General features: G+C 38.0%; 2 protein-coding genes across 2 annotated transcripts; one reads left to right on the top strand and one right to left on the bottom strand.

Moving 5' to 3' along the window:
- Positions 1 to 395: 395 nt before the first annotated feature.
- urb2 (URB2 ribosome biogenesis 2 homolog) lies at positions 396 to 18,777 on the bottom strand. Its single transcript, XM_002931504.5, has 10 exons — positions 18,670 to 18,777; positions 16,977 to 17,135; positions 12,788 to 12,964; positions 8,540 to 11,867; positions 6,699 to 6,859; positions 5,674 to 5,784; positions 4,931 to 5,173; positions 3,393 to 3,483; positions 2,010 to 2,158; positions 396 to 779 (listed from the first exon to the last, which is right to left on the bottom strand). Exons 2-10 carry the CDS (start codon positions 17,100 to 17,102, stop codon positions 582 to 584), a joined length of 4,584 nt encoding a protein of 1,527 aa, XP_002931550.3. The 5' UTR covers positions 17,103 to 17,135; positions 18,670 to 18,777; the 3' UTR covers positions 396 to 581.
- Positions 18,778 to 18,940: 163 nt separating this feature from the next.
- Positions 18,941 to 26,698, top strand: taf5l (TATA-box binding protein associated factor 5 like). The gene is made up of 5 exons (NM_001006778.1): positions 18,941 to 19,117; positions 21,334 to 21,478; positions 21,645 to 21,749; positions 22,187 to 22,911; positions 25,823 to 26,698. Exons 2-5 carry the CDS (start codon positions 21,337 to 21,339, stop codon positions 26,615 to 26,617), a joined length of 1,767 nt encoding a protein of 588 aa, NP_001006779.1. The 5' UTR covers positions 18,941 to 19,117; positions 21,334 to 21,336; the 3' UTR covers positions 26,618 to 26,698.
- Positions 26,699 to 27,382: the final 684 nt, after the last annotated feature.

Consider the following 27,382-nt stretch of genomic DNA (forward strand, 5'->3'; position numbering starts at 1 on the left):
TAGTGGCTTGATCTAAAATTCACTTTGATTTGCTTTATTCAGAGATAAGAGCAATCTCCAATTTCATTCTCTACTATCTTGGATAGTGTGTCTAGTCTCGGGGAAGATGATTGGTTTTCCTTCACTCATAGTAAATACAATTTCTAGTGGAACGGGCTGAACATTACTAATAATCATGCAACATATCAAAATTCTATATAATGTTTTGTTGGCCTCTAATGTTATACACTAAAAATGATGCCAAACAATAGAATTAGCCCACTATCGCCCACCTAGGTGGAGAAGATCCACTAACTTGCTGACCTCACCAAACAAGCGAATAGTGTATGGCCACCTTAAGAATCAAAAAACCTCTTTTGTAGTCCTCTATGGGTACACAGAAAAAAGATACACAATTTAAAAGATTTAATTTTGTTTATTTGGTTACATAACAGAAACCAAGTACAGTCTGGGTATTAAAATGTATAAATGAAAATACATTATTTTAAAGCCAGATACAAAAGTAAATAAAAGTGCAAGTTATATTTACATTTATTTATTTAGGCACCATACATAAATATTTATATGGTTAATTCTTTTTTTCAGGCCTTATATTTTTCATCTGCTTGGTTCTTTGTTTTATAGTAGTGAGTATACTCATTGTACAACTCTTTGAACACTTCTTTTAGTCCCATAGGTAAAGATGCATTTAAGAATTTGATATCTCGTTCAATGCACAGGTCCAAAATGTGGAAAATTCCCTCAGATAAATGTTTTTTCACTGCAGAATTCAAGGTCACCTAATGCAGGAACATAAATAAAATAATTAACTAATCAAACAGCATATAACTCTTCATAGGCACCTACAAAATACCTCATTCTGAACACAGGGTTTTATTTTGGTAAAACAACATTAAAGGGGTAATTCAACTTAAAGTAAACTTTTACTATATTATATAATGGCCAATTCTAAGCAACTTTATAACTGGTCTTCATTTTTGTTTATAGTTTTTATAGTTCTGACTCCTTTCAGCTTTCAAATAGGGGTCACTGACCCCAGCAGCCAAATATGATTGCTCTGTGAGGCTACAATATTGTTATTGTTACTTTTTACTACTTATCTATTTATTCAGCCCACTACCTATATATGCAATATGCCTAGATGTCCAATCTAGCATAGCGGGGATGTGTATAGTAAAAAAAAATAGGTAATTTGTCCTTTACATGTGTACAGAGAATCAGAATGTTCTGGTTACGCTGAGGTTGTCAAGGGGCAATAAATGCTCAGTTCTGTTAAGCATGCACTGAAGTTTTAATGTTTGTATTCTGCCAAAGTACAGGTTTGGGACCTGTTTTAAAGGAACAGTAACACCAAAAAATGAAAGAGCTTTAAAGTAATAAAAATTGAATGCACTGTTGCCCTGCACTGGTAAAACTGGTGTGTTTGCTACAGTAACACTACTATAACTTATATAATAAGCTGCTGTGTAGCCACGGGGGCAGCCATTCAAGCTGGAAAAAGGAGAAAAGGCACAGGTTACATAGCAGATAACAGATAAGCTCTGTAGAATACAATAGTGTTTTATCTGTTATCTGCTATGTGCCTGTGCCTTTTCTCCTTTGAATGGCTGCCTCCATGGCTACACAGCAGCTTATTTATATAAATTATAGTAGTCTTTCTGAAGTAAACACACAACTTTTACCAGTGCAGGGCAGCAGCACATTATATTTTAGTTACTTTTATACACTTTCATTTTTTGGTGTTACTGTTCCTTTAAGAATGCTTTTGCAGATAGGGGTTATTTCTATAATTTGCATCTCCATACCTTAAGTCTGCTAAAAAAAATTATTTAAACAATAAATAAACGCAATAGATTGTTTTTTTGCCTCCAATAAGGATTAATTATATCTTAGTTGGGATCAAGTACAAGGTACTGTTTTATTATTACAAAGAAAAAGGAAATATTTTTTTAAATTTAGAATTCATTTTTTAAAATTGAGTGAACACATAACATTAAATAAAACTGTACCTTCTGAAGTTCATTTATGTACTGGGAAACAATAAAAGCTGAAAATACAGTAAATTCCTCAGTTTTTGCTGCAATGTGGGTATACATGCGTTCTACTAATCGCGCACATTTCAGCACAACTTCAAATTCAGGTGACAAGATTTGGGAAACTGAAAAAACAAAACAAGGATTTAAAGACAAATCATATGCATGTTATCAAATGAGATATTTATGCTGCATGTTCAACAATATGAAAATCCGGAGCGCATAGATAAGAAAACAAAAACAAAACAAAAAAACAATAATAGTGTAGCAACGGATGCGCTCTATGCGCTCCGGATTTTCATATTGTTGAGCTTTTTCGGGACCCAGTCAAAGGGGTTGTCTTAAGACGGAGCTGCAGTAAAGAAATCGCTAACACATCTAATTTTGCTATTTGGTTCACGTAAGATTGGAGATTTCATCACATGTGAGCGCTGAGGACCTTTGGTATTGTTTTTACCTCACTATATACTTATTTATGCTGCATGTGTTTTAACAAATCAATATAAAGCATCAATAACAAAATTAGTTATTTTAAAAATACAGAAAGAAATAAAAAATTAAGGAGCAAAGTTATGAAACACATGAGATGTAAGCAAACATAAAGCAAAGAAAATAAAAATAAAAATTGGGGAGTTCAAGTGGGGAAAATGATATATAAGAATAACTGAGTATTTAAAGAAGTTTTAGCTTTACAATAATATTGCTATGATTTTTTTCCAGGTCTTTACAATACTTTAAAAACTGGTGTATATATGTCTCAGATTTATGTTTACAATTTAATTATGCAAGAAAACCTAAGAGAGTCAGAACACCAAAAAAATTACACCTCCTCAAAAGAAATGCTTCAGTACCCCCAGTATGCTTAACTAAAACGTGTTCCAAAAATCATTGGCTCCAATGAATACTATATTTTAATGAAGATCAGTGTAATTAGGTTCTTTGTAGGGGGAAAAAGTGGTACTCAATTTAAGTGTTTAATAACCAGATGAATTTAAATGTCATACACCTAGGATGAAGAATCAATGGGCAGATGGTAAGCTTTGCAACTGTAAATCATGCCAAACAGCTTGTGGGGCTAACAAAAAAAAAAAAAGTCAGTCAGAATTTTCCCTACATATTAATGTATGGACCACACTTGGCATCAATCAAAAAAGGAAAATGAAAGAGAAGAAGGTTCAGGGAAAGTGTTGTGTTCCTGCACACAACAAAACTACACAGCCCTGAAACAAAACTGCTGCAGACACTAAGCCCCACACAAACACACAAATCCTCTAAAAGCACTGGTTTAGAGATGATCTGCATTTAGTTTAAATTCTATAAAACCTTATATGATATTTTTATTTAGTCTTGTGCAGTTACCTTTGTCTCCTTTCTGCCTTCCTTCATGCATTACAGATGAAACCAATTTGTAAAAGCTGTTGAGGAATGATGGTACAGATTGTAACATAGCCTGGGAAATTAAAAAGAAAAGTGTCAATTGAATCTGACAAAATGTATAAGAATCATGAAAGGTTTGGAGAATTAGGAAGGAAAGTTATGAAGCGAATTAGGCAAAGAGAGAAAAAAAGAGATCGAGACAAAGAGAAAAAATGTTGGTATGGAGAGTTTAAGTGGGGAAAATGTTCCATAGAAATAGAGTAGAAAAAAATATATATGTAATTTAATTTATGCCAAAAAATGCTCTTGTTCCCCAAGTATGCCTAACCAATGTGTGTTCCATACAAGGACACACACACACGGCTTAGAGGTACTTTGCATGGTCTTATATGCCCTTTAACTTTAGAATATGGAAATGTCCCCTTGTAGCAACAAATATTGCCCTACCTAGAAAAAACTTTTCCCGTTTAAATATTTACATTTGCTAAAGGCCCCTTAGCTCTTATAAGAGGTTATACTAGTCTTGCTGCTGTTGTTCCAGTAATATCTAAGAGTGCAAGTGTATTTTCACCTTCAAACTACCTAGCTGGCCTTCCTCAACTTTCTATGCTTTGGCTCCCCTTAGTGGCACCACCCCAGTCTGAAAATCAATAATGTAGACTCATTAAATGTAGCTACTTAAATTTTAGCTATACCTGTAAAAAGTAACTTTTGATAAAAGCACCAGCCCGGGGTATTTTCTAGTGAAGTCTGTGTAGCCATGTTCTTCTGCTCTACTGCCAATGCACACAGGCTGGGGACAGGAAAGAAGATGGCACTAGAATAATATCCTGAGCAGAACCGGCCTAATGTCTGACTGTGAAGTGCTGAACAAATCAGCACCTCCCCTCCTTTAAAAATAATGTTTGCCTGGCTTTATTTAAAGGAAAACTATACCCCCAAAACAATGTAGGTCTCTATAAAAATATATTGAATAAACAAGCTCATATATAAAACCCTGCTTCATCTAAATAAACCATTTTCATAAAAATATACTTTTTTAGTAGTATGTGCTTTTAGGTACTCCTAAATAAAAAACTGCCATTTTAAGAATTAAGGGCCTCCCCCTTGGTCATAGGATTCACAGTGCACACAAACAAGCCAAGGCACACATACATGCTACCCCACATCAGCCAATGAATGGACAACGTTCTGCCTTTTGCTTCCACACTACTACCTGTTAAAGCTGCATTATTTCTGGTCATGTGATCTCTGAGGAAGCACGTGGCCCATCACTAAATGGTGGATCACGGGAAAGGATGTAAAAGGGCAATATTTACTGATATATATTCTAGTTTGGCAAGATTCTTTAATAGGTCAGTTAACATAATATAAACTATCTGTTGGTTAAATATTCATTCTGGGGGTATAGTTTTCCTATAAGTGAAACAAGGACACAATTATTTCACAGTTTGTTATAACAACTTAGCTAATAGAGAATGTATAAGTAAACATTTTTAAGAAAAGATCCGAAAAGATACCTTAGAATGACACTGCAGTATGGAGAACAAAACTTCATGAACTCCCAGGAAAATGCTGTAGTAATCCTCTGCCTTCAAATGATCAAGAGGCACTGCTAAGAGAATGTCGAAGGAGAGTGTAATATGGTGGGGATTTGTCAGGAACCCTTCTCCCTGCCTCAATAGCAAGGCAATCACCTCCAGTGAAGGTACAACAATAGTTGGAAGCAGTAAGCGGTTTCTGCAAGCTTCTTTGCTTAGAGTCTACAAAGAGACAGGAAATGTGAGTTACAAGTATTAAATAGTAGACAAGAGTGTTACATAATTTGTGTGTGCAACACAAGAAGGATAATATTTTCTTTTTTTGCTCAATATTAAAAAAAAAAAAAAAAAAGTGTTTGGCAAGCAGAAGCCACTGGCACACAAGGCGCATACTCTGCAGGTGTTTTTAAGCTGGCAGAGAGAAATCCAAATGTGTTGTACAGCCTGCCATTTATTTTAAAGGAACCTGTTGTCAATAGTGTTGAGCACTGTGTGGCCAAAAACCACCTGTCAACCGATACAGACATATTCTTTTCAGGTAAACAACAGCCTGCACAGCCATGTGGCGTTTCTTCTCCAACTGCTGAATAACTTGTGAAGAATAAAAGTCATATGCCATTGGCCTTATTCTAGTACAGTAATAAATATACAGGGTTTTAGGTTAAATTGATAATGCAGCTATGCTATATAGTTAATCTAACAGAAAGTAAAATCTAACATACCACCAATGATGTAATGACTTGGGGTGCTGAAAACCAGAACAGTTTTCTGTTGTCTTCACTTAAGTAGCAAGTAAGAAACAACTTGATAATTGTGATACCGGCAAATTGATCCTGCAAGTAAAAAAAAGAAGGAAATTGCCCAGAGAATTTTAAAAAAATACCATTTTACATTCCCTTTTTTGTTGTACTGTAGCTCTCCAAGTTTGGTCCCTGTGATGAAGATAGATTACTAGTGCAGAGACAAGCAGGAGTCCATTATGCAGGGGGTTATCTGTGCACTGATAATCTAATTCATTATCTTGCAAGGGCAAAACAGAGTAGCTTTCATTTTCCCTGTTTGCCTTGTTTAAGTCCAAAAAATAACAAAAACATGTTTTTCATGTATAGTACACAGCCTACTCATTAAACTCATATTGAACAAGGGGGTATACCCATACTGCAAAAGAGATCCAGACAACTTCCACAGGCCACTGTGGACAGCTTAATTTCTAAGGGGGGCACAAATAACCATAAAAAGTAAAAAAAAATTGTAGGTTAATCCAGCAGCTACAAAAACTATTTCTTGGCAACAAATGTTCGATTTTATATGAGAAATGTTTACCACTCTGTCCAGCATAGAAACAAGAATGGCATTTGATCTCGTTTATCTTCCCATATAAGAACTAAACGCATTGTACTTTACAGACCTTGTCTGTTGAATGGCTGCCCCCATGGCTACACAGCAGCTTATTCATATAAACTATATTAGTGTTTGTAAAGAAAAAAAACTATTTTTACCAGTGCAGAACAATAGCACATAATATTGAAGCAATTTCATTTTTGGTGTTATTGTTCCATTACGTGGTCAGAAAGGAAGTAAACTAACAGACACACAGAATGAAACCCTTTCAATAACAAAATATAACTTTTACTGCTAAGAAATACTTTATTGAAAAAGTTCTGAACAAAAACCTCTACATGTATATCACTAGCCATTTAATTTAGTAAATCAAATCTGTCTACGCAACTTAGTTATGACTACATACCTTATCATTTTTTTCCCATAGGTTTCGGACTTCCAGCCATTGTAGGGCTAGCTTTAACATTGTATAGAATTCCTCATTGCTGCAGATCTGTGCCATCTGATTATAAAGTTCACTTACTTCTTCAAGTATACTCCACGTGATCTGAACATTAATCCATGGAGCTAGAGATAAATATTTAAAAGTAAAGTCAGTCAGATACGTGCTGAATTATCATAATAATCCTAAAAGGGAACTCTACATAATTTATAATTAATGTATGCTAGTAAATTAGATTTACATTTATAAAAAAAATTCTGAATGCTCCCCTTTAAAAAACAGAAGCTTTTGTTCTGCAGTGATCATGTTAACATTTAATGAGCAACCACACCGCATTTTGGAATCACAATGGGATCCCTGCAGGATTCACAAATTCATAAAACAACAATAATAATAATATTAATAATGTAATGCTTACTGCAGGGATTACCTCTTAACTCCCTAGACATATATAGAGTCATTTACAAAAATGCAGTGCACTTAAAATACCAAACATCTATAATTATTAATATGTTAAAACTTCTTCTTATTAGTATGCTAGTATTCTTCTTCCATGTGCATGGAGAAAGTTGTATTTAAAGGTGATACACTTACTCTGAGCACTTTTGCAATTTATTTAACTTTTTAGTTATTCTGACTTGCAGTTTTAGACTGCCAGAGTAACAGCAACCCTATCTGATAATGTGTCACCTGAATGGTCAGTTAATCCTAGGGTTGCTGCCACTTCATGAGCTGTTGAGCTGAAAGCCCTGTTTTAGCAGTCTAAAACTGAAAATGAAACCACTAAAAATAGAATATTAATGTAAACAGTGTTTTTAGCAAGACTTGCTCCAGACAAATAGGATGCTAGTGCCATTACTAAAGCTGCATGTATTTCTGCATCAAACGTGATTCCCACCCCCGACTGCGATTAGCTCGTGGTTCACAAAATATGAGCAGTAACTACCATACATATTGCATCACTGCACCAAAGTTGTGGCGCTTGCAATTTAAAGAGTGAATGATTTTATGCATCTAAAATTTGCACTTTGCAATATGCAGTACAGTCATAAAAGAGGCTCATCAAGCTTGCTAAAAAAAAATAAGAAAAGTAAAACAATTTGTTAGTGTTTGTGTATGCTTTAGAAGTGGGAAGACTAGATCCATTCAAATATTATTAAAGGAGAAGGAAAGGCTAATAAAGAGTTAATTTCAAGCTGCAGGCATACCTTCAGTTGTCTCAATAGTGCCCTTAAGTCTTCCCATATTTCTCCTGCTAAGATGATCAGAAGCCTCATAGGAAAAAAAAAAAACTCTGAGCTCTGTAAAGAAAGTTCCCATAATGCCACACTCCTGCACCAAGACCAAGACCCGTGTACATGCTCAGTTTGTAAGAGGGAGGGAGTTCTTAGCATTCTTAAGGGAGGGGGGAGCAGAAGAGGATAGAGATGAGAGAGCTGTGTGTCTCTGGCACAACAAATCATGTTTCTTCTGACAGAGAAGTCAGTGCAGGGTTTCTGTGAGTGCTTATGGCTGTATTTACATAGACCTTTCTGATAAAGCTTACTTAGTTTTTACCTTTGCTTCTCCTTTAAGTTTGAACATACGTAACAGAAAACCTGTTATGCAGAAAGCTCCATTTTAAAGGAAGGCCTTCTCCCACAGACTAATTTTAATCAAATACTTCAGGTTTTTTTTTTTTTTAAATTCTTTCCTTTTTCTCTATAATACAGTACCTTGTACTTGATCCCAACTAAAATTTATCCATATTGGGTGCAAAATCCCAGGTCTCATACCTGTATTATAAAACAACCCCAGGGACTTACCAGTCAGTAGCTTCTTAATCGAACCAAACATTGTGAGGACAGTGCTTTCCTGAGGAATACAGGTTTCTTTTGCTGTAATGCATTTTGCCAAATAATGCAAGGAAGATTTTAGAAATACAGTCTGATCCTCTGCGTAGCAAAGTTCCTTCATGATTTGGGAGGAAAACCTTTTATACAGTTCTGTGTTGAGAAGCTCTTTATTGTACTTGTAGCTATCCAGTTTCATGTTACTTGTTTCCATAAGAGACAAACAGCTCAATTCTGCTTCCAGAAGACTGGTCACGCATGATACAAGGAAGGATGGCAGCAGACGAGTAGCGACACTGACCTTTAGGCTTTGACTGACTGTTGTACCCATTTTTAAAACAACTTTTTGCAAAAGAGAGGCAAATGCTTCAGCTCGTTGTTTGTTTGCACGTTGCTCCAGCAGCAAAAAAGTTATAACCTCACACAAAGTATTAACAGCCACTAAATACAAGTGATGCACTGAAGAAGTCCAGCATATGTCATCTGCAGAAGGTACAGAAGTCAGCAAGAAGGCTGTACATTTTTCCAGATTAATGAGAACACTCTGCTTTCTCTCGACAATCAGTTTTAAAAAGGATTCAAAAAAAGAATGCAGAATCTCAACAAATTCCAACCAACCATGATTCCTCCCATCTTCTTCATACTGATTCCAATTAGCTTTAAAAAGTGAATTAAAAACAATTTCGAGGATGTCACTAGCATACAGTAGTTTGAATACACCAGTGGAATGCTTTCCAGTAAGAAGACATGACAGGATTTTATAACAGTTTGTTAGATGATGAAGGGTTCTGGGAGAACTGTCTGCTCTTGCTAATGAAAGCAGTAACAGAAAGCATCGGCTCTGATCTAATGGTGTGAGGCTGTCAGGTTTGATCTCAGAGAGAAAACTAATCACATTTACAAGCTGAGCTGTATGACAGTCACTCAAACCAAGACCATTTTCACATCTTGTCACATACAATATCTTTTTAGCAGCATTTTCCATGTTTAGCCAACAAAGGGAAGCATTATCAAGAGTAGCATTTTCACACTCTTTTGATACTTTTCTGGTAGAAAAAACTTCTTCATGCCAATTTAAACTGTCCGTTGAAAGTAGAGCAAGTATTTCACTTATATTGTTATGCTCATTCTGCATTATACCTGCACATTTTTTGATGATGCTGGTGAGGAAAGCACATTGCAAGGCACGCATCTCTGCAAAAATATCACTCTGTAGCAAGCCAACAGATATATTTTTCAGTGTGATTGCCTGTTCATGGTCTTCTTCACTCTTTGTCAGTAATAGTGTTTCAAGAAGAAAATCCGCTACAGTTTTGGTTTCTTCGGCTGTAACATACGGATAGAGGATTAAAAGGTTTGATGTAATTAGGTGCCAGTAGGCGACTGGGAAACAATCCTGGTTAACTGTGTTTGTATTACCCCCCCAGGATTCAAACTTCTCAGGAATCACAAGATCAACTCTGAGATTAAAAACAAAAGATGCAATTGTTTTAAGTGAGCTAATACTCGTCTCACTTGGGAAACTGATCTGCATTAAAATGTGTTTTAATTTCTGCACAGAAAGTAGTCCCAGGTAGTACTTGCTTGCTGCATTTGATGTCATAGTTAGGGTTAGTATCTTCTCCCAACAGCTTTTCTCTCTTAAAAGTGGAGAAAAGTCCCATGGTTCCAAAGCAAGTTGTGCTTCAACAGGTCCTTTAATCAGCTGGGATGTATACTTACTGCAGTTCAATGTTATCATAGTATTTACTTCTAGCCAGGTGTATACTAACAACAGAGTTGAATCACAAAGCTTTAGAAGCCAAAGTGCAGGAGATGGTTCTATGCAATGATCATTAATAAGATCAAGTGAGGGTTTTATTAGTTTATCCATCATTTTCTGCATTAAATCTTGAAGACGTAATATAACAGGCAGTGGGGTATTACGGTCAATACTTTTCATGTTAAATAGCAAACAATGCAGAATAGCACTAAGTGAGATCAATTTTAGTGATGTGTCAGAGTCATTTTTAATGACTGGAAGAACATCAGAAGAGCATTTTTCCAGAATCATTGTCCATATATCCAAGATCTGATTTGGTGGAAGTTCAATAAGAGCAGCTACAAAATGCTGTGTTAAAGCAGGAGACAAAACTGGATGTTTAAGTTCATTGGATGCTGGCCGACATATTACTATTAGAACTACTTCAAATAGTTTTGGGAACTGGCGAAGCTTGGCATAAGTCTCAAGCAAACTAGCAACCAATATTTCCTGGGCCTTCCTTATCCGCATGTCTGAAATGTCTGCAAAAACCCATGCACATGAAACTAGTTCTTCCATATCAGGCTCTACAATTAGGTGATTTAACAAGGTTAAATCTTTCAGACAACGGAACCAGGCAGGTACAGGAGCACGATAGCTGTATATAAGTTTTTTTGCTAATTTACTGTAGAAATTATATTGAACTTCTTGGTGCCTTATTCGGTCCACAGCAATATTGTATATATCATTACTGACGACCAGGCTTAGAATCTGATCAAGAGCATATAGGCCTGTGTTCAACTTTGACACATGTAGATCATTATTTTCTTGAATGATTGTAGTCTGAAGGGACTCATAAAGTCTGACCAGCATGTTAAAACAGACCAGCTGGTTTCCATCTTTGCAGTAGGAATTCAAAAACAGTTTATAAAGAAGAGGTATTGAACTTGATACAACAGAGTTATAGATTTCTTTTTCACAAAAATTAGAATCCTCTAACTTCGACAGGAGAGATCCAACAGGTGTTAAAAGGATTTTGAGGGGTCCTTTTTTCTTCTCTAAAAAGTCTTTTTCAGCGAGTAACTCCTCTTTGTAAGAAGAAAGGAGCTCAGTCTGAAAAATGCCCATTTGAAGAACAGACTCTGCTTTGCAACGAATTTCCTTACTGTGCTGGATGCCAACACGACTGTCATTATCTCTATCCCAAGCATAATTATTTAAGGTGTGCCTTAATATCAATAAGGGTTGGAAAAGCTGTGCCACAACTTGGCCAAATATTCTGTTTGGGTTGTTCTGCTGCCTCTGTATTATAATGTATTGGTTTAAAGACACCAGAAGCACTTCAAGCACTTGATTTGTAATGGGATCCTTTAAAGCTAAACAACGACAAGCCAATACAGACAGCTTATTTAGCAGTTCCACAATGAGTTCACACTTGGCAGTGTATACAAAGGCAAGAGAAGGAGTTGAAAGAATAGCATGACAGCAGCTAAGAACTGTGCCGGTGCCAGTCTGTGGTCCTTTCTGACTGCAAGAGGATTCAATAAAATCATTTATGGCCTAAAAAAAAACCAAAAAAAAAACCAGTAAATATAAAGGTATAGTAAATTAATGGTCAAGAAAAGTGAGTTTAAGACGTATTTTTCCACAATATACATACACTATAGCTTTATTGGTTTTCCATAGATTATAAAAGTTAAAGACTCATTAGTCAACTATTCCTATGTATACAATACTTCAGTTAAAAATAAGTTTGGCAACTTACCATCATTGTGCACCATACAGTTTGGGAAATATTTTTGTCTCTAAATAAAGACATATTTTATGACCAATAAATTAAATGGCTACCATCAACATAATAAAAAAAATTTGGATAAACATGAGCCCAGTTTTACATGGCATATGTAGAATGCAATCTGTCTAGAAATTGTGTGTCATGATTTTTATGGTGTTCTTTTATTTCTAAATTACACTGTTAATATAGCAAATAATTCACTCAACCATTTTAAATTTTATTCTTGAACCTACAAATGTATATTATTTTAGTTATAATATTGGGGTGTTCTGCTAATCAGCTGCTGGGAGGGGGTGATATCACTCCAACTTGTAGCTCAGCAGCAAAGTGTGACTGAAGTTTATCAGAGCACAAGTCACATGGCTGTAGCACTTTGAAAAATGAAGAACATGGCTGGCCCCATGTGAAATTTCAAAATTAAATATAAAAAAAATCTGTTTGTGCTTTTAAAAAACAGACTTCAATGCAGGATTCTGCAAGAGAAGCTCTATTAACTGATGCCTTTTTATAAAAAAAAAAAAAAAAAAAAAATGTTTAATGAAAATTACTCTTTTTAGTTAAACCCCCTGTATGATGAATTTCTAATTTTTGGTAAGTCTACGATACAAACAGTAGCAAAGGAAAGGATGGGACTTATCTGCACAGATTTCATTAAAAAAAAAAAAAAACCACCTTGCGTTAATACCTGTGCAATAGTGAAGCGAAGGTTTAAAGATTTGCCCTTCTTCAGAAAATTTTGTAGCTTCTTGCTATGTAGAATATTGTCTAGAAAGCTCCATAGCTTTTGTTCAGTGTCATCCTTTAGATCCAATTTTTTGGCACAGTTTGTAAATAGAGTGTGACAAACCCAATCGAGTAAAACCTGTATTAAAAAGACAGGAAATGTATTACTAATTTTGAATACATTTAAAAGATGTACAGGTATATTTGCAAGACAGAACATACATTAAGTACAAGTTTGGGATTGATTATACATAATACTTGGAACCTGATGCTAGCAGTAACAAGCACATTGAGGACAAAATCAGCACACATAACAGATGTCTTCCATTCAAGTAAATGTCAAGCTACATGGCCATGTTCAGGCGCTTCCCCACTGTAGTTTTTCTACCATGTGTGCTATTGGCCTATTACAGAGAAAATGCAAATAAGTCAAATTTGAAGAACAGTTTGCTTAAATATGACACCATGAACAATGGCTGTGCTATATTTTGGATCTTTATGCATAATGGAACCTATAATTAATCATTATTGTTTTGGATCATATATACTGACATTTCACAACACAACACAACCAAAATTTTCATTTGCAATAAAAAAAAAAATAGTAAATAAAAAGCATTTAAATCCTTGTCCAGTTTATTTGGAAGTTGAGTTACTTTGTTAAAGGAGAAGGAAAGGCTAATAAAGAGTTAATCTCAAGCTGCAGGCATACCTTCAGTTGTCTCAATAGTGCCCTTAAGTCTCCCCATACTTCACCTGTTCAGAAGACCAGAAGCCAAACAGGAAAAAAAAAAAAAACGCTGAGCAGAGTAGAGAAGATTCCCATAATGCAACGCTCCTCCCCAGACTTGGCGACTTGGGACTGTAAGCGGCGCATGCGCACACAGCAGGAGCGTCTGGTTGCCATAGCGACGCAGTGACCGGAGAACTCTATGACATGCAGACCCAGCAGGTGGGGGGAGCGGGGGGCAGGTGCGGGGGGCAGGTGCGGGGAGCGGCGGAGGGTTTGTGGCAGAAGCTGGGGGGGGGGTTTGTGGCAGGAGCTGGGGGGGGTTTGTGGCAGGAGCTGGGGGGGGGTTTGTGGCAGGAGCTGGGGGGGGGTTTGTGGCAGGAGCTGGGGGGGTTTGTGGCAGGAGCTGGGGGGGTTTGTGGCAGGAGCTGGGGGGGTTTGTGGCAGGAGCTGGGGGGGGTTTGTGGCAGGAGCTGGGGGGGGTTTGTGGCAGGAGCTGGGGGGGGGTTTGTGGCAGGAGCTGGGGGGGTTTGTGGCAGGAGCTGGGGGGGGGGTTTGTGGCAGGAGCTGGGGGGGGTTTGTGGCAGGAGCAGGGGGGGGTTTGTGGCAGGAGCTGGGGGGGGTTTGTGGCAGGAGCAGGGAGCGGGGGGGTTTGTGGCAGGAGCGGGGGGTTTGTGGCAGGAGCGGGGGGGTTTGTGGCAGGAGCGGGGGGGTTTGTGGCAGGAGCGGAGAGCGGGGGGGGGATTGTGGCAGGAGCGGGGATCGGAGGGAGGGAGGGCTAGCTTGTGCTTTTCAGGAATAGCCCATACAAACATGCTGGACAAGAAGGCGGCGCCGTTCACTGAAACAAGTATGTAGATTCTAGTATGTGTAACTCTGTAAATCTTTCATTAGGCAAGCCAGAAATATTGCGTTTTTACACAGCAATAGTAGTACTATTTAATAGTGTGCTTAATAGATTTTGACTTTCCTTGTCCTTTAAGGCAGTTTTTCAGATAGTACACCAGAAACTATCACCTTTGTCAGCTGCTTTCTATTTTCTATTTTGGACTGGTCTTTTAAACAAGTTTAAACTTGAATGTTTATCATACTGGTGTAACAGCTAAGGTCTAACAGCTAAGTAATCCAAGTGCCAGCAGAATCTGGAGCATGTAAGGCTAATGCCACACCATCTGTACGGCGTTTATCTTCGGCATGCTGAAAAAAACGCTTGCCGAAAATATGCGCCATGTGCTCCTACCTGTGCCTGCACCCGAATTAATGGAATACGCTCGGATGCAGGAACATGTAGCCAATATCCGCCAAAAAACGCGAGACTTCATATTTTTGGCGGATATCGGCTACATGTGCCTGCACCCAAGCGTTTTCATTCATTCGGGTGCAGGCACAGATAGGGGCACTTTTGAACATATGAAGAATGCAAGCGTTTTTCGGCTTGCCGAAAAAACGCCCCATACACTAAGGGGCATATTTATTATGCTGTGTAAAAAACGTCGAGAAAGTTCATCACACATCGCCAGGCTTCGCCGTGTAAAAATGGCGTAAAAACGGCGTAATTGTTTTACGCGTTTTTTCTTCCACCTGAACTTATGGAAAATAATGGCGTAATATCCGGCGTTCAGATGGCGATCTTTTCCATTTATTTTACACAGCTTTTTACTCCGTTTTTTCAGCAAATTAGTTTTACACAGCATAATAAATATGCCCCTATGTGTGGCATTAACCTTAGCCACTACTGTATCACTCAAAACTGCTGTCCTCAATCATACTCATTAGAGCTCATTTTAAGTGTTTTAAATGTGTTTAACTAATGTATAGGTACAAAAGTTTACAGAGTTACTGACTTCCCCCTCAAAGACCTTCTCCACAGAAAAATGAAACTTAAAGCAGCTAAAAATAAAATGCAATGGAAAAAAAAGTTATCTTTTCTAAACTATTAGAAAACAACAGAAGTGAAAAAATGTTTGGAAGGTGAAATACATTTGAAAGAATATCCACAATGCCAAATGGCAATCAGACTAGTTATTAGATCAGTAATGTACTATATAAGTTATAGGAGTCCAACAAAGGACTTGTACACCTTATATGTCCAAATCATTTTAAACCACCAACAATACCCTTGGCGTGTTAGAAAATTAATTTCCCATAATTAAAAGTAAAAAGGCCACTATAAAAGCTACTTTTTATACCTGTTAAATCAGCCCTTCTCTTGTCTCTCTAATCAGTTTTCTGCAGGGATGGGAGTGGCCTATTTTGAACCTGAGAACTTCCTATATGTTTACATCATGTCCAGGCTTTGCCCTTACTTTTTTCCTATTGGACCAGTTCATTGTTATTGTGCACTCTAACCAGTTGCATAAATTGAAAGGTCATTGGTTAATTTCTCCCTTGCAAGGGCATAGGCAAAAAGACTCAGCATATCACAAATCTAACATACTGTTATGTCTGTGCAGAAGTGAAGGATCAGCAGAAGGATGATTCTGAGGTGAATATCTCTTCAGCTGTACATATTTTGTTAACTATGTATATGGCAAAGATTGTTCTATTAATGTCAACTGTTAGGGGCAGATTTATACTGAAATGTCAGAAATGGAAAATAATATATTAACCACTGGTAACTTCACACTAAAGGATGCACTACAAGTCACACACAATTAATTAGAGATCCAGGGCTTATTCCAGTGCATTATACTCAGTAAATGCAAAGCCAACCAGAAGATCTACAGCTTAAGCTTGGTGCTACTTGCTCAAAAATGCTGGTGTGCCATAGCCCTAGATGACTGGCAATTGGCTGTGTTCCCCATGATCTCCTTTACCTTCCTAAAACCTTGATCACTTCATAAGCCAAACTAAGTATCTTAAAGACTGTACAGTAATGGTTAAAGGAACAGTAACACCAAAAAATGAAAGTGTATAAAAGTAACTAAAATATAATGTGCTGCTGCCCTGCACTGGTAAAAGTTGTGTGTTTACTTCAGAAAGTCTACTATAATTTATATAAATAAGCTGCTGTGTAGCCATGGAGGCAGCCATTCAAAGGAGAAAAGGCACAGGCACATAGCAGATAACAGATAAAACACTATTGTATTCTACAGAACTTATCTGTTATCTGCTATGTAACCTGTGCCTTTTCTCCTTTTTTCCAGCTTGAATGGCTGCCCCCGTGGCTACACAGCAGCTTATAATATAAACTATAGTAGTGTTACTGTAGCAAACACCCCAGCTTTACCAGTGCAGGGCAACAGTGCATTATATTTTTATTACTTTAAAGCTCTTTCATTTTTTGGTGTTACTGTTCCTTTAATGAGCCATCCATATCTCCACTGTAACAATGAAGCAACAAGCACTTTATGCTGGCAAAATACAGGGTTATGAATTAGTGTATGTTTTAACAAAAATCTGTACGTATATTTTAGCTTACCTGTTCTTTGTTCGGAATGAAGTACTGCTGAGATATCCAAGCAAAATGGGCCAGTTTTAATTTGTCCTCCCAGGGAACCTTTGAATTTTTTAGTTTGAGGTGAATCCCAGAATAAAGTGCAGCCATTTCGTCAGTCTTCTTTGCAGGCTGCAAAGACAGCTGTCAAAAAAAAAATCCCACAAAAATCTTGTTAGACTCATATTTGCATAGTTTAATACATCATTCTATAGCATGGATAATAACATAGATGTGTCTGTTGGTTACAGTCATTTTTGCATTCGTAAGCAACTTGCTTGTGATTTACATAGGGCTGGCCAGTGTGCTATTTGTATCGGTTCACTGCTATTCTCCCTCAAATAGGTAATGAGACTAATCCTGCAATACATTCCTAACCAGCTATAGACAGAAGATTGTTGGAACCAGGTGTTAAGGCACCAGTCATGAGCAATCCTTCTGGATGAGTTAAACACCAAAGGGTAACAGACCTAAAGCAGACCAGGCTGTCAAACTGAACATGATCTGAATTTAAACAGAGATGCGAGAGGTATAAAATGTACTGACAGTTTCACTCCTACCAACCCCTCCCCCCTCTTGTTCCACCCAACCACATTACTTTACTTACATTCCCCCCCCCCCCCCCCCCACTGTTCTTTCCTTATTCCCCCACTCCCCATTAAAGAAGCATTATGACAATAAAAAAAAAAAATAACCAGCACTTAATAACAATATTGTAAAATTTTATTTGTCAACACAGTATTTGTGCTTTCGTTATTGCTATCGATTTTTTCTTTGTATTGTTAAAACTCAAAAATTTAAAATTAAAAAAAAAATGTACTGACAGAATTAGCTTCTAGTCAGTAAGGTTATTGTGTTTTATAATGAATGTGAGAATTACTACCTTGTATTAAATTTCTTTAACATTTATCTCTTTCACACTATTTTGTAGCTAGGAGTTTAATATTTACATCAAATTCATTTAAAAACATGTATAATCAACAGATATTACATATTTCACACGTCATCTATATTACCAAAAATTATAGATCTGCCTGCAAAACTGATTTATACTCTGTACTCTCAAAAGGTGGGTAACATTAGTTTTGTAACCGAATGCATGAACTGTGTGTTTAGGCCTATACAGTTAAACTAAAGATGGAGCTGCCTCTAATGACCACCCATAATAAACATCAACACTGATGACGATCTAGTTAAAAATGAATGAACAAACTGGCAAATAGGAATGGGATTTGTTGGGCAGTATTGGAACGTATAAAAAGATTCCCTTTTGCGGTATATTTGGTTGAATGAAAATCTGGATATACCCACAGTCCACTTAAGGTATAGAGGCTTCTAATGTATAGTAAGACCAGCACGTTTGCATATAGCTGGTGCACCCCTATGTTCATTTAGAATTGTAGTTGCCCTTTAACTATATTTTATTATATTTCAGGTATTTCAGTACTAGACAAACTCTGCTTTACAATGCATTCACACAATGAAGAGGAGGAGAGAAAAAATATTACTACATAAAATAAAATACAGAAACACTATTGTGAGCATACATTGCGTAGACTGAGCCGAAGGTGGTTACATCTGTACAGGCATAGGTAAGTACAGCGAGATAATACATCAATCCAAAAAAGTGTAGAATTAGTACAAGCACGTTAAAAGCATAGAAGAAGGCTCAAGGTACCTTATCCGAGCTACACGATTTGCACTTTCTAGGTTTGCAAAGTAGCTCACATATTCCAGTGACAACACGTGTTTCCTAGTACCGTCACTTTGATGCAGGGTATCTACGTACGCAAAACAGGCTTGTTTGTGGCGCACTAATGTGACGTCACAACCTCAAAGGCGGTTATTGGCTTAGCGGCCAGCGAGCAGCCTTGGGTAGATAGGTATGCGCCAGTGTTTCACGTTCGGCGGAGGGGTTTAGTTCGCTCTTTACCTGATCATCGGTACTATGTTCCAGCAGTGGAATCCCCCGAGGGGAGCTGCCCCAGCCTAGCTGCTGCACAGTCTGTCGGTTCGAACTTCGCTACTAGAACCTTTCCATTCTAACATCCCACGGTCGCTAATACATAGCTGGTCACACCCCAGTCCCTCATTTTGTGTGGGGATTGGTATCCTTGCGATGTGCGGTGAGTTGGATGACTATAATACTTATTCATCTTTCTAATCTTTGTCCACTGTGTTTCATGTTGGACTTTCCATTAGAGTGGGGTTCAGGGGGTGGGGGTTGCATTCTCCTTGATATTCTCTTTTCCCAAGATGATGCATTTCAGTGTTCATTTGCCTGCTCGGTTTAATGAATGAAGAACGGGTTACAATGAGCGCTAAGAATGGCTAAAGTGCGAGGGATACAAATGAATGAGTGACTTCCTCCTAATGTACACACAACAGCAGTGCTAATAAGGCAAAGGGGAAATTGCATTGGTGCTATTTTGTATTGTCTTTATTTTGCCCTGCACCCCTTTTCCTTCAGGGTCTGTCCCTTCCTGATGCTACTGTGCAGCCTCCCATCATTTAGGCATAATGATAATTCCGCTGTATCAGGGAAATACTTTATGGGAGCGAGGCCTAACAAGGCAAAGGGTCACTAAACAAGGTGGAGCCAATTACCTGAAACATGTATAGATAAGTATTATAAAACCATATTTTTCAAGCATGAAAACACAAGTGATTTTGAAAACCCCCTGTATCCACCAAGAGTGTTAATACCAAATACATTGGTATCTACATGTAGATCAGAAGCAGTTGTGGAAAAAGGCCTTCTAAAACTTCCATTAGCATGGAATACCATACAGGTTGTAGCTCACCAAAACCACATAGCGGGGCAATAGCAAATTTTCAATGTATCTCACTAGAAATTGGCCTACGTAAACATTTTTTTAATACCTAATTCCCCCCAAAACAGCTATAATGGTAGGAAAGGCTTATTGTGCCTTGGATTTCTTTTTCAAACTTCAGCTTTAGTTTGACTTGCAAAGTGCCCCATAGGAGAAGGGCAAAAAGGCAACAGCAGTTTGAATTCCTCCATGTGCGCTGTATGTCGGCTTCACTCTGATGACCTAACCTTATGTTTCTATTCCTTAGGACAGATTTGGGGGTAATGATGTGAGCAACAATTTGATGCTTGCAAAATAAAATTTGCTTGTGTTTCGTGTATTATAAATGCAAGTTTACTCCGGGAAACAATATATTTTAAGAAGAATTTAAAATGGGCTAAACGATTTTTGATAAAGTTGCAAAATTGCTAAAAATAAACTTTTACTCCAATATATTTTTGGGTACCCATTATGAGCATGTAGAGATCCCAAAACATAAAAATTGCATCCCAATTTTCATGGCTGACACAACAATTTTCTCCTGCAAACACAACATGCTGCCTCTGTTTCCTGTATCGTATGAGCCCCCTAAACAGTAAGTTAACTGCAGTAAACCATGTATTTGTGGTAATGTCACTGTTTGGAACATTCAGAATGTGTAAATATATTTAAAGCGGACACCTTTGCCCTTGCTGACGGAACAAACTGTCTGTATTTTATGCATCATAACTCACAACCATACCTTACCTCCACAAAACTGAATATTTAGAAGCATGTTCTGTAGAATGGAAAACAATGCTGTATATCTCTTTGTGCAAGAAAATACCAAAGCACATGTTTTTTAAACGTTAAAAAAACGTTAAATATGGTTATGCTTAGGAGGCAGGAGGAAACTTCACACAACTTTGTTAAAATGAAGCAACGCATATGCCTTTCCACTGGTGATTCTCTTGGCCAGTGGAAAGGCATTTCAGGGAGATTAGTATGGTAGCAGTGGTTTATCAAAGGCCACTAATCTCCACGTGGGACATTAGCCTAATGTGAAAGCACCACAAACGTGTGTGTATACGAGTGATGCCTCTTTGCTGCTGTCAGATGGTTCTTGAAAAATGAATACCCACTTTTTTTTGCAGTGTGATGTTCCTTGATCACATGGGTTTTTGGGGAGATGATTTTTTGTGTGGGGTGCTTTTAACTGTGTTTTCTCGCCTAGTAAGCCATTAGCTAAATTGCCACAGTAGAATAAAATACTGATTGCAGCACAGTTCTTAAATGTCGAACATCTTCTATTCTTTATTTTTGCCTGAGGACTTAAAGTTATGCAGCCAAATTGGAGCATTGAATATTTTTAATATTATCTAAAGCTTATTAGGCTGAAAGACAGCAGGGAAGCAAGCATTCACCGTTCACTTCCGGCCAGTCAGACTAAAAGCTGTTCAGTACAACTCCAGCAGGTTTACCATCTTTAGGACATCTGATCTATATTTGTCACTGTATAGACTTTAATTCGATTTTATATTAAACTATAGAACATGAAGCGAGTACGTGCAGAACAGATTCAGTTGGCTGTAACGTGCTACCTCAAGAGGCGTCACTATATAGATATCGAAGGGTCCCTGAAACAAGGATTGAGACTTTGCCAGACTGCCGAGGAGATGGCAGCTAATCTGACAGGTTAGTATCCTCTGTTTTTCTTCTGACAGTTATTACAGTGCTGGTGATATATATATGTCAGGTACTCTAAACATTCTTTATCTGTGTAATGTACACATCTTCATCACCTGCTAAATTAATTATTTCTGAACTTGTTTTAAAGAATTTTTTTAACCAATATTTTTAGTCCAAGCAGAATCCAGCTGTACCAATGCAGTGTCTTCAGTTCCCTGCAGTCCTGATGCACATCAGTATGAAGTGCAGTTTGCAAGGCTAAGGAATTTCCTTTCAGGTGAGGCTAGCGCCAATAACTGCTGTAATGACAAAAATGTAATATCAGTTTACATGGAGTAAAATGTCCTAAAAGAACTACATTTGACTCACTGTACAGTCAAGCTCACTTATTTTAACCTGATTCATTAAGAAGCCTTATATTTCTCTAGGAAGGTTATAACTCCCAAGTGGTTTATTTTTCAATTAGTCACCAAGGGCATCACATGAGAGAAGCTGGGAATGATTAGAGTATTTATATTTTTCTGTATTTTATGCAGAAACAGAGGCTGGCTCTTTGTGGTTCTCACCATCCCCAAATTATGTGATGGTAGTGATGTGGTATACTGTTAAAATACTATTGTATTTATTTTCTTGTTAAAGTCATGACCTACAATCTCGAAAAAGTCCATAGCATTGAAATGACCTATTTTTTTTTTTTCTTTCACAAACTTGTAGATGCAGATTCCCCTCATAGCCAAGAGGTTACAACACTGCTTTATCCTTTGTTTGTGTACCTCCATTTGGACATGGTCCAAAACAGCCTGAAAAGTGCAGTGGATAGCTTCTACAGTCGCTTTCATGGGATGTTCATGCAACACCCTGGTCAGCGGGACATTGTTGAGCAACTCCAAACCACCATGACAATGCAAGATATCCACTCCAATTGCAAACTGCGAGCCTTTCTTGATAACAAATATGTGGTCTGCCTTCAGGAGGACAGCTACCACTACCTTTTACGCTTCCTCCAAAGTGATAACAACACTGCTTTGTGTAAGGCGCTTGCTCTTCACATTCAATTAGATGTACAGCCAGTAAAGCGGACAGAGTATCAGCTGTACAACAGCATGGGTTCATCCTCTCGAGGAGAGAACAACAGCCTTGACCAATCCGATGTGCCGACTCCAATTCTGCAGAATGAGGCAGCTCTAGATCAGTTGCAAGACTGCATAAAGAAAGTAAAAGATGGTCCACCATCACTCACAACTATCAGCTTTTATGCTTTCTACAACACCGAGCAGCTTCTAAATACTGCTGAAATTTCTCCAGATAGCAGACTACTAGCTGCTGGTTTTGACAGTTCCTGTGTGAAATTATGGAGCTTAAAGTCTAAAAAGCTGAAAGCTGAACCACACAGAGTAGATGTGTCCCGTATACGGCTTGCATGTGATGTCTTGGAAGAGGTGAGATGAATTTGAAATAATTATAGGAGAACTAAACACTAAATTTGGCTAAAAATTTTAGTATTTTATATTCTAAACATACTGTTACATTTTCAGCATCCCTATAACCGTAATTATCCATGTCTATAAAGGGTAACTATAATGAAAATAAAAATTTTATATGACTTTTTATGCCATGGAAATAATTTATATTTGAAATATAATCCGCTAAGAATTCACCATGTCTGAAATAATTTGCGTTACTCTGCACTGTCCCCCTTTGAGCAATTTGTCTCTCCTACATGCAGGAGTCAGAGTCAAACTGGGTCAAATACATTGGTGTGTACTCCCTTTTGTTTAGACCAGTGCTGTCCAACTGGCGGGCCGCGGGCCGCATGCGGCCCGCGACCCCCCTCTGTGTGGCCCCCCACCTGTCTGGCTGCTTTGATGGCTTACCTTTGAGTAAGCATTAAATGGTATCAGTACTGAGATTAACTGGCCCCCTGCATGGTTCTCACCTCAGATTCAGGCTGTAATCCCTCTGTATTGTTTAAAAATGTAATCCCCTGTGTTTTTCACACCTTTTAATACCTGCATTGTTCACCCCCTGCAGTGTTCACACCTCAGGCTCAGACTGTAATCACTCCCATTGTTCCCTTCTTCACACCTCAGACATAGGTACTGTAGGCAGAGTATGGCACATACAGCCAGCATAGGGCAGGTAGAGTATGGCACACACAGGCAGCATAGGTCAGGGAGGGTATGGCACACACAGGAAGGGTAGGGCAGGCAGAGTATGGCACACACAGTCAGGGTAGGGCAGGCAGAGTATGGCACACACAGGAAGGGTAGGGCAGGCAGAGTATGGCACACACAGGAAGGGTAGGGCAGGCAGAGTATGGCACAGAGGCAGCATAGGGAAGGCAGAGTATGGCACACACAGGCAGGGTAGGACAGGCAGAGTATGGCACATACAGGCAGGGTAGGACAGGCAGAGTATGGCAGCCCTATGCTGCTTGTGGGAGGTGAACCTGGCAGGGGTTTGTTGTGGGAGTTTGTTAGCAGTTGGAAATAGCCATTAAATGGTCCCAAAGGAGTGTAATTATGTACTGGGGGTTGCTCTACTATCCACAGGGGAGGAGGAGGCATATGGCATTTAAGGGTATATCTTAATATGACATAATTCTTTCACATATGAATGATGGTTGATATCCCCACTGTAAGGACCAAGCATTTGGGATTTTGCTGTGCTACCACCATTGTGATAAAATAGGTGTGGTTTGAAGTGGGTGTGGTTTCAAAAAGGGGAGTGGTCAAAACTGGCTTCCATTAGCGGCCCTCCACCATGTATGCTAGAGAAATTCCGGCCCTCGGCACCGTAGAAGTTGGACAGCACTGGTTTAGACAGTATAATAGAGCTAACTGACAAAAAGCTGCAGAAAAAGATTGTGGAGAGTGATAGTTATAGATTTATTTTTTAAAGGTACATCATTTTTAATTACTCATATTTAGAGAGTTTCTTATTTTCATGGGATAATGCTTATATTTTCATTCTTGTGATGATAACCCTTTAAAGGAAAAGTAACACTAAATTTTTTTAAGTAAAAAAGCTATTCTACCCTGCAAACCACTTAGTATTTTAAATGCTTTAATAGAAAATACCTGCTAAAACTTAGATCTATCACTAATCTATCAAAAAATTTAGTGTTACATTTCTTTTAACCCCCTTTCCTTTTTTAAAGTTGGAAAATAAAGCTTTGACATAGTATTGTAGGCACTGTAATGCACTGAAGTTACATTTACTTACCTGATTTGTAGCATTTTACACTTATTTTTTGTGCAGTAACCTATTGTAACCCATTAGTTGTTGGGCATTGTTGATTACCTCTGTCTTGTATTGGTGTTAGTCAGAACCAGGTTCATTTACTTGGAATACATTAATTCTGTTCCTAAACTTAGGGGGCATATTCACAAAGGTTGAGTAAAATAAGACTAAAGTAAGAGAGTTGTACTAAAACTGTTGGAAAAACAATTTAATTCATAAAAGCCACACTGCAGTTTGTGCATAAGGATTTTTCAAATATATCTGGGTTAAAATTGTGATCTGGGCACTTGTGAATTCAGCGTGCCATTTCACAATAACAAATCTGTCAGTACAGCTGTAATTGATTTATCAGATATCAAAGTTGGGAATCCTGAAGGAATTGGCATTTTTCCCATTTGTACAGAACTTTTTCCCTGTCAGTCAAGTAAGTTTGTAACAGTGCATTTATCACAGCTGATACTTGTCAGTTTGTCAGAATGTGTCCTGCTGCTTTGAGCAGTTAAATACCATTCTGGTCTATGAGATTGTTCATGCTCTAGTTCCTATCCATATTTTTGCTCCTGAATGCATATTGCAGGGGTTGGACAACTGTCCAAGAAAAAATAGTTTCAATGGGGAAAATAATTTGTAATATGTAAATGGGTTTAAAAAAACTACCATTTGTTGCTATTTTCTAGATATTGATATATATATATTGAATTTAGCATCAGCAGTTATAATTTATATAACTATGTTTTTTACATGGGGTATTTTAAGAGACTGGGAAGTGTTTTAGCAAAATATAAGTTTAATAATGTTGATCTAGGGACTGGTCTGATTGCCATATTGGTAGGAAATATGTAGGTAGCATATTTAATCCTTCTGTGTACTGCATGAAACAAATGTATTCAGAACATTTCTAAGGACACCAAAATGAAATCTATAAGACAACACTGACAATTACCGGAATTAGAATTAATATCCGAAATACAGCACAGGCCCAACAGGTGTCAGTAGTGTTTTGCTTTTCATTAGAGATTAAACAGCGAGCAATGCATACTAAAGTCATTTCCTATGCCCATGTGTGACTATCAGGGAAGATAACATTACATTCTGTTTTCATTGCAGGAGGAAGATGAACAAGCTGGCACAGAAATGAAGATACTTAGAGGACACAGTGGACCAGTGTATAGAACCTGTTTTCTGTCAGACAGTTCAGGCCTTTTATCCTGCTCAGAGGATACATCCATACGATACTGGAATCTTGAAAACTTTACCAACACTGTGTTGTATCAGGGTCATGCACATCCAGTTTGGGATTTGGATGTAAGTCCTTGCAGTCTGTTTTTTGCCAGCGCATCTCATGACCGCACTGGTAGACTCTGGTGTTTTGACCGAACATTTCCACTGAGGATATATGCTGGCCACCTGTCCGATGTTGATTGCATAAAGTTCCACCCCAATTCCAATTACCTTGCCACAGGATCCACTGACAAAACTGTGCGACTGTGGAGCACTCAGCAGGGAAATTCCGTAAGACTTTTCACAGGACATCGAGGTCCAGTTCTAGCTCTTGCTTTTTCGCCGAATGGGAAGTATCTGGCCTCCGCAGGTGAAGATCAGCGTCTGAAGTTATGGGACTTGGCATCTGGCACACTATATAAGGAGCTCCGAGGACATACAGACAATATAAGCAGTTTAACATTCAGTCCAGACAGCAGCTTGATAGCTTCAGCATCCATGGACAATTCTGTTCGTGTTTGGGATATTCGAAATTCCTACTGTAACACCCCCTCAGATGGTTCTTCTAGTGAGCTAGTTGGTGTTTATACTGGGCAAACAAGCAACATTTTGAGTGTGCAGTTTATGGCATGTAACCTACTAATGGTTACAGGGATTGCCCATGAGAATCAAGAACATTAATCATAGTTTGTTTGAGTATGAAAAATTAAAGATGACTTAAGATGATGTATATTTGCAAGAGGTAAATATATTTTGAAAGCATTTTCTGTCAGTCTTTTTTTCCAAGTGGTGGGTATGCGTGTGGTTGTGTGTGGGTGTAAATGTGTGGTGTTTGTAATTTATGCAACACAGTGTCCACCTGTCTGCAAAGTATACTATCATGCAGCAGTGGCAGTGAGGAGAGCATGGTGGAGAGCACTAGAGCATAAATGAATGTTCTGTTAGTGAATGAATGCTCAGATGTGCAGATGCACATACAGTATGCTAAAAATGGCCCTCTTTTCACTGAATTCTCATTTAGCAGTTGGTCTCAGACTAGGGTGGACCCAGATAGTGGGATAGAGAAATATGTTTTATCTGTTTGTAAATGTGTGCATGTGACAAGACCTGCATACATAAAAATCCATAGTGAAATAACACAAAGGGTTGCTAATTTTGACCAGTTCAGTGGGCTGAACATTTTAGTATGGCATTTGACAAACAAACACTGTCCACATGTTGGAAATCATAGGTACTGACCCCTATGATTTCCTGGCACCTAAATGGATACAGAACATATATGTAACAGAGAGGATGTTCCATATGTTAGCTTAATATTGGTAGCCCAATTCTGGCTAAGCCCCAGAAGAACTAGGATGGGATGTGGGGATGGACTGTGTATATATTTCACTAATAAAAGAGGCTAGGTAGGTGAGAGAAGTGACTATCTAGAGCCATGAGGCAATT

The sequence above is a fragment of the Xenopus tropicalis genome, chromosome 5, assembly GCF_000004195.4.
Source record: "Xenopus tropicalis strain Nigerian chromosome 5, UCB_Xtro_10.0, whole genome shotgun sequence".
Classification (NCBI taxonomy): domain Eukaryota; kingdom Metazoa; phylum Chordata; class Amphibia; order Anura; family Pipidae; genus Xenopus; species Xenopus tropicalis.

Coding starts and splice junctions, on each gene's coding strand:
- urb2 (XM_002931504.5), bottom strand. CDS start 17,102: ATGGCTGCACTTTATTCTGGGATTCACCTCAAACTAAAAAATTCAAAG. Junction 12,965..16,976: donor TCATTCCGAACAAAGAACAG/GTAAGCTAAAAT, acceptor TTTTTAATACAG/GTTTTACTCGATTGGGTTTG. Junction 2,159..3,392: donor AAGGCAGAAAGGAGACAAAG/GTAACTGCACAA, acceptor TTGTTTTTTCAG/TTTCCCAAATCTTGTCACCT.
- taf5l (NM_001006778.1), top strand. CDS start 21,337: ATGAAGCGAGTACGTGCAGAACAGATTCAGTTGGCTGTAACGTGCTAC. Junction 21,479..21,644: donor GATGGCAGCTAATCTGACAG/GTTAGTATCCTC, acceptor CAATATTTTTAG/TCCAAGCAGAATCCAGCTGT. Junction 22,912..25,822: donor CATGTGATGTCTTGGAAGAG/GTGAGATGAATT, acceptor TTTTCATTGCAG/GAGGAAGATGAACAAGCTGG.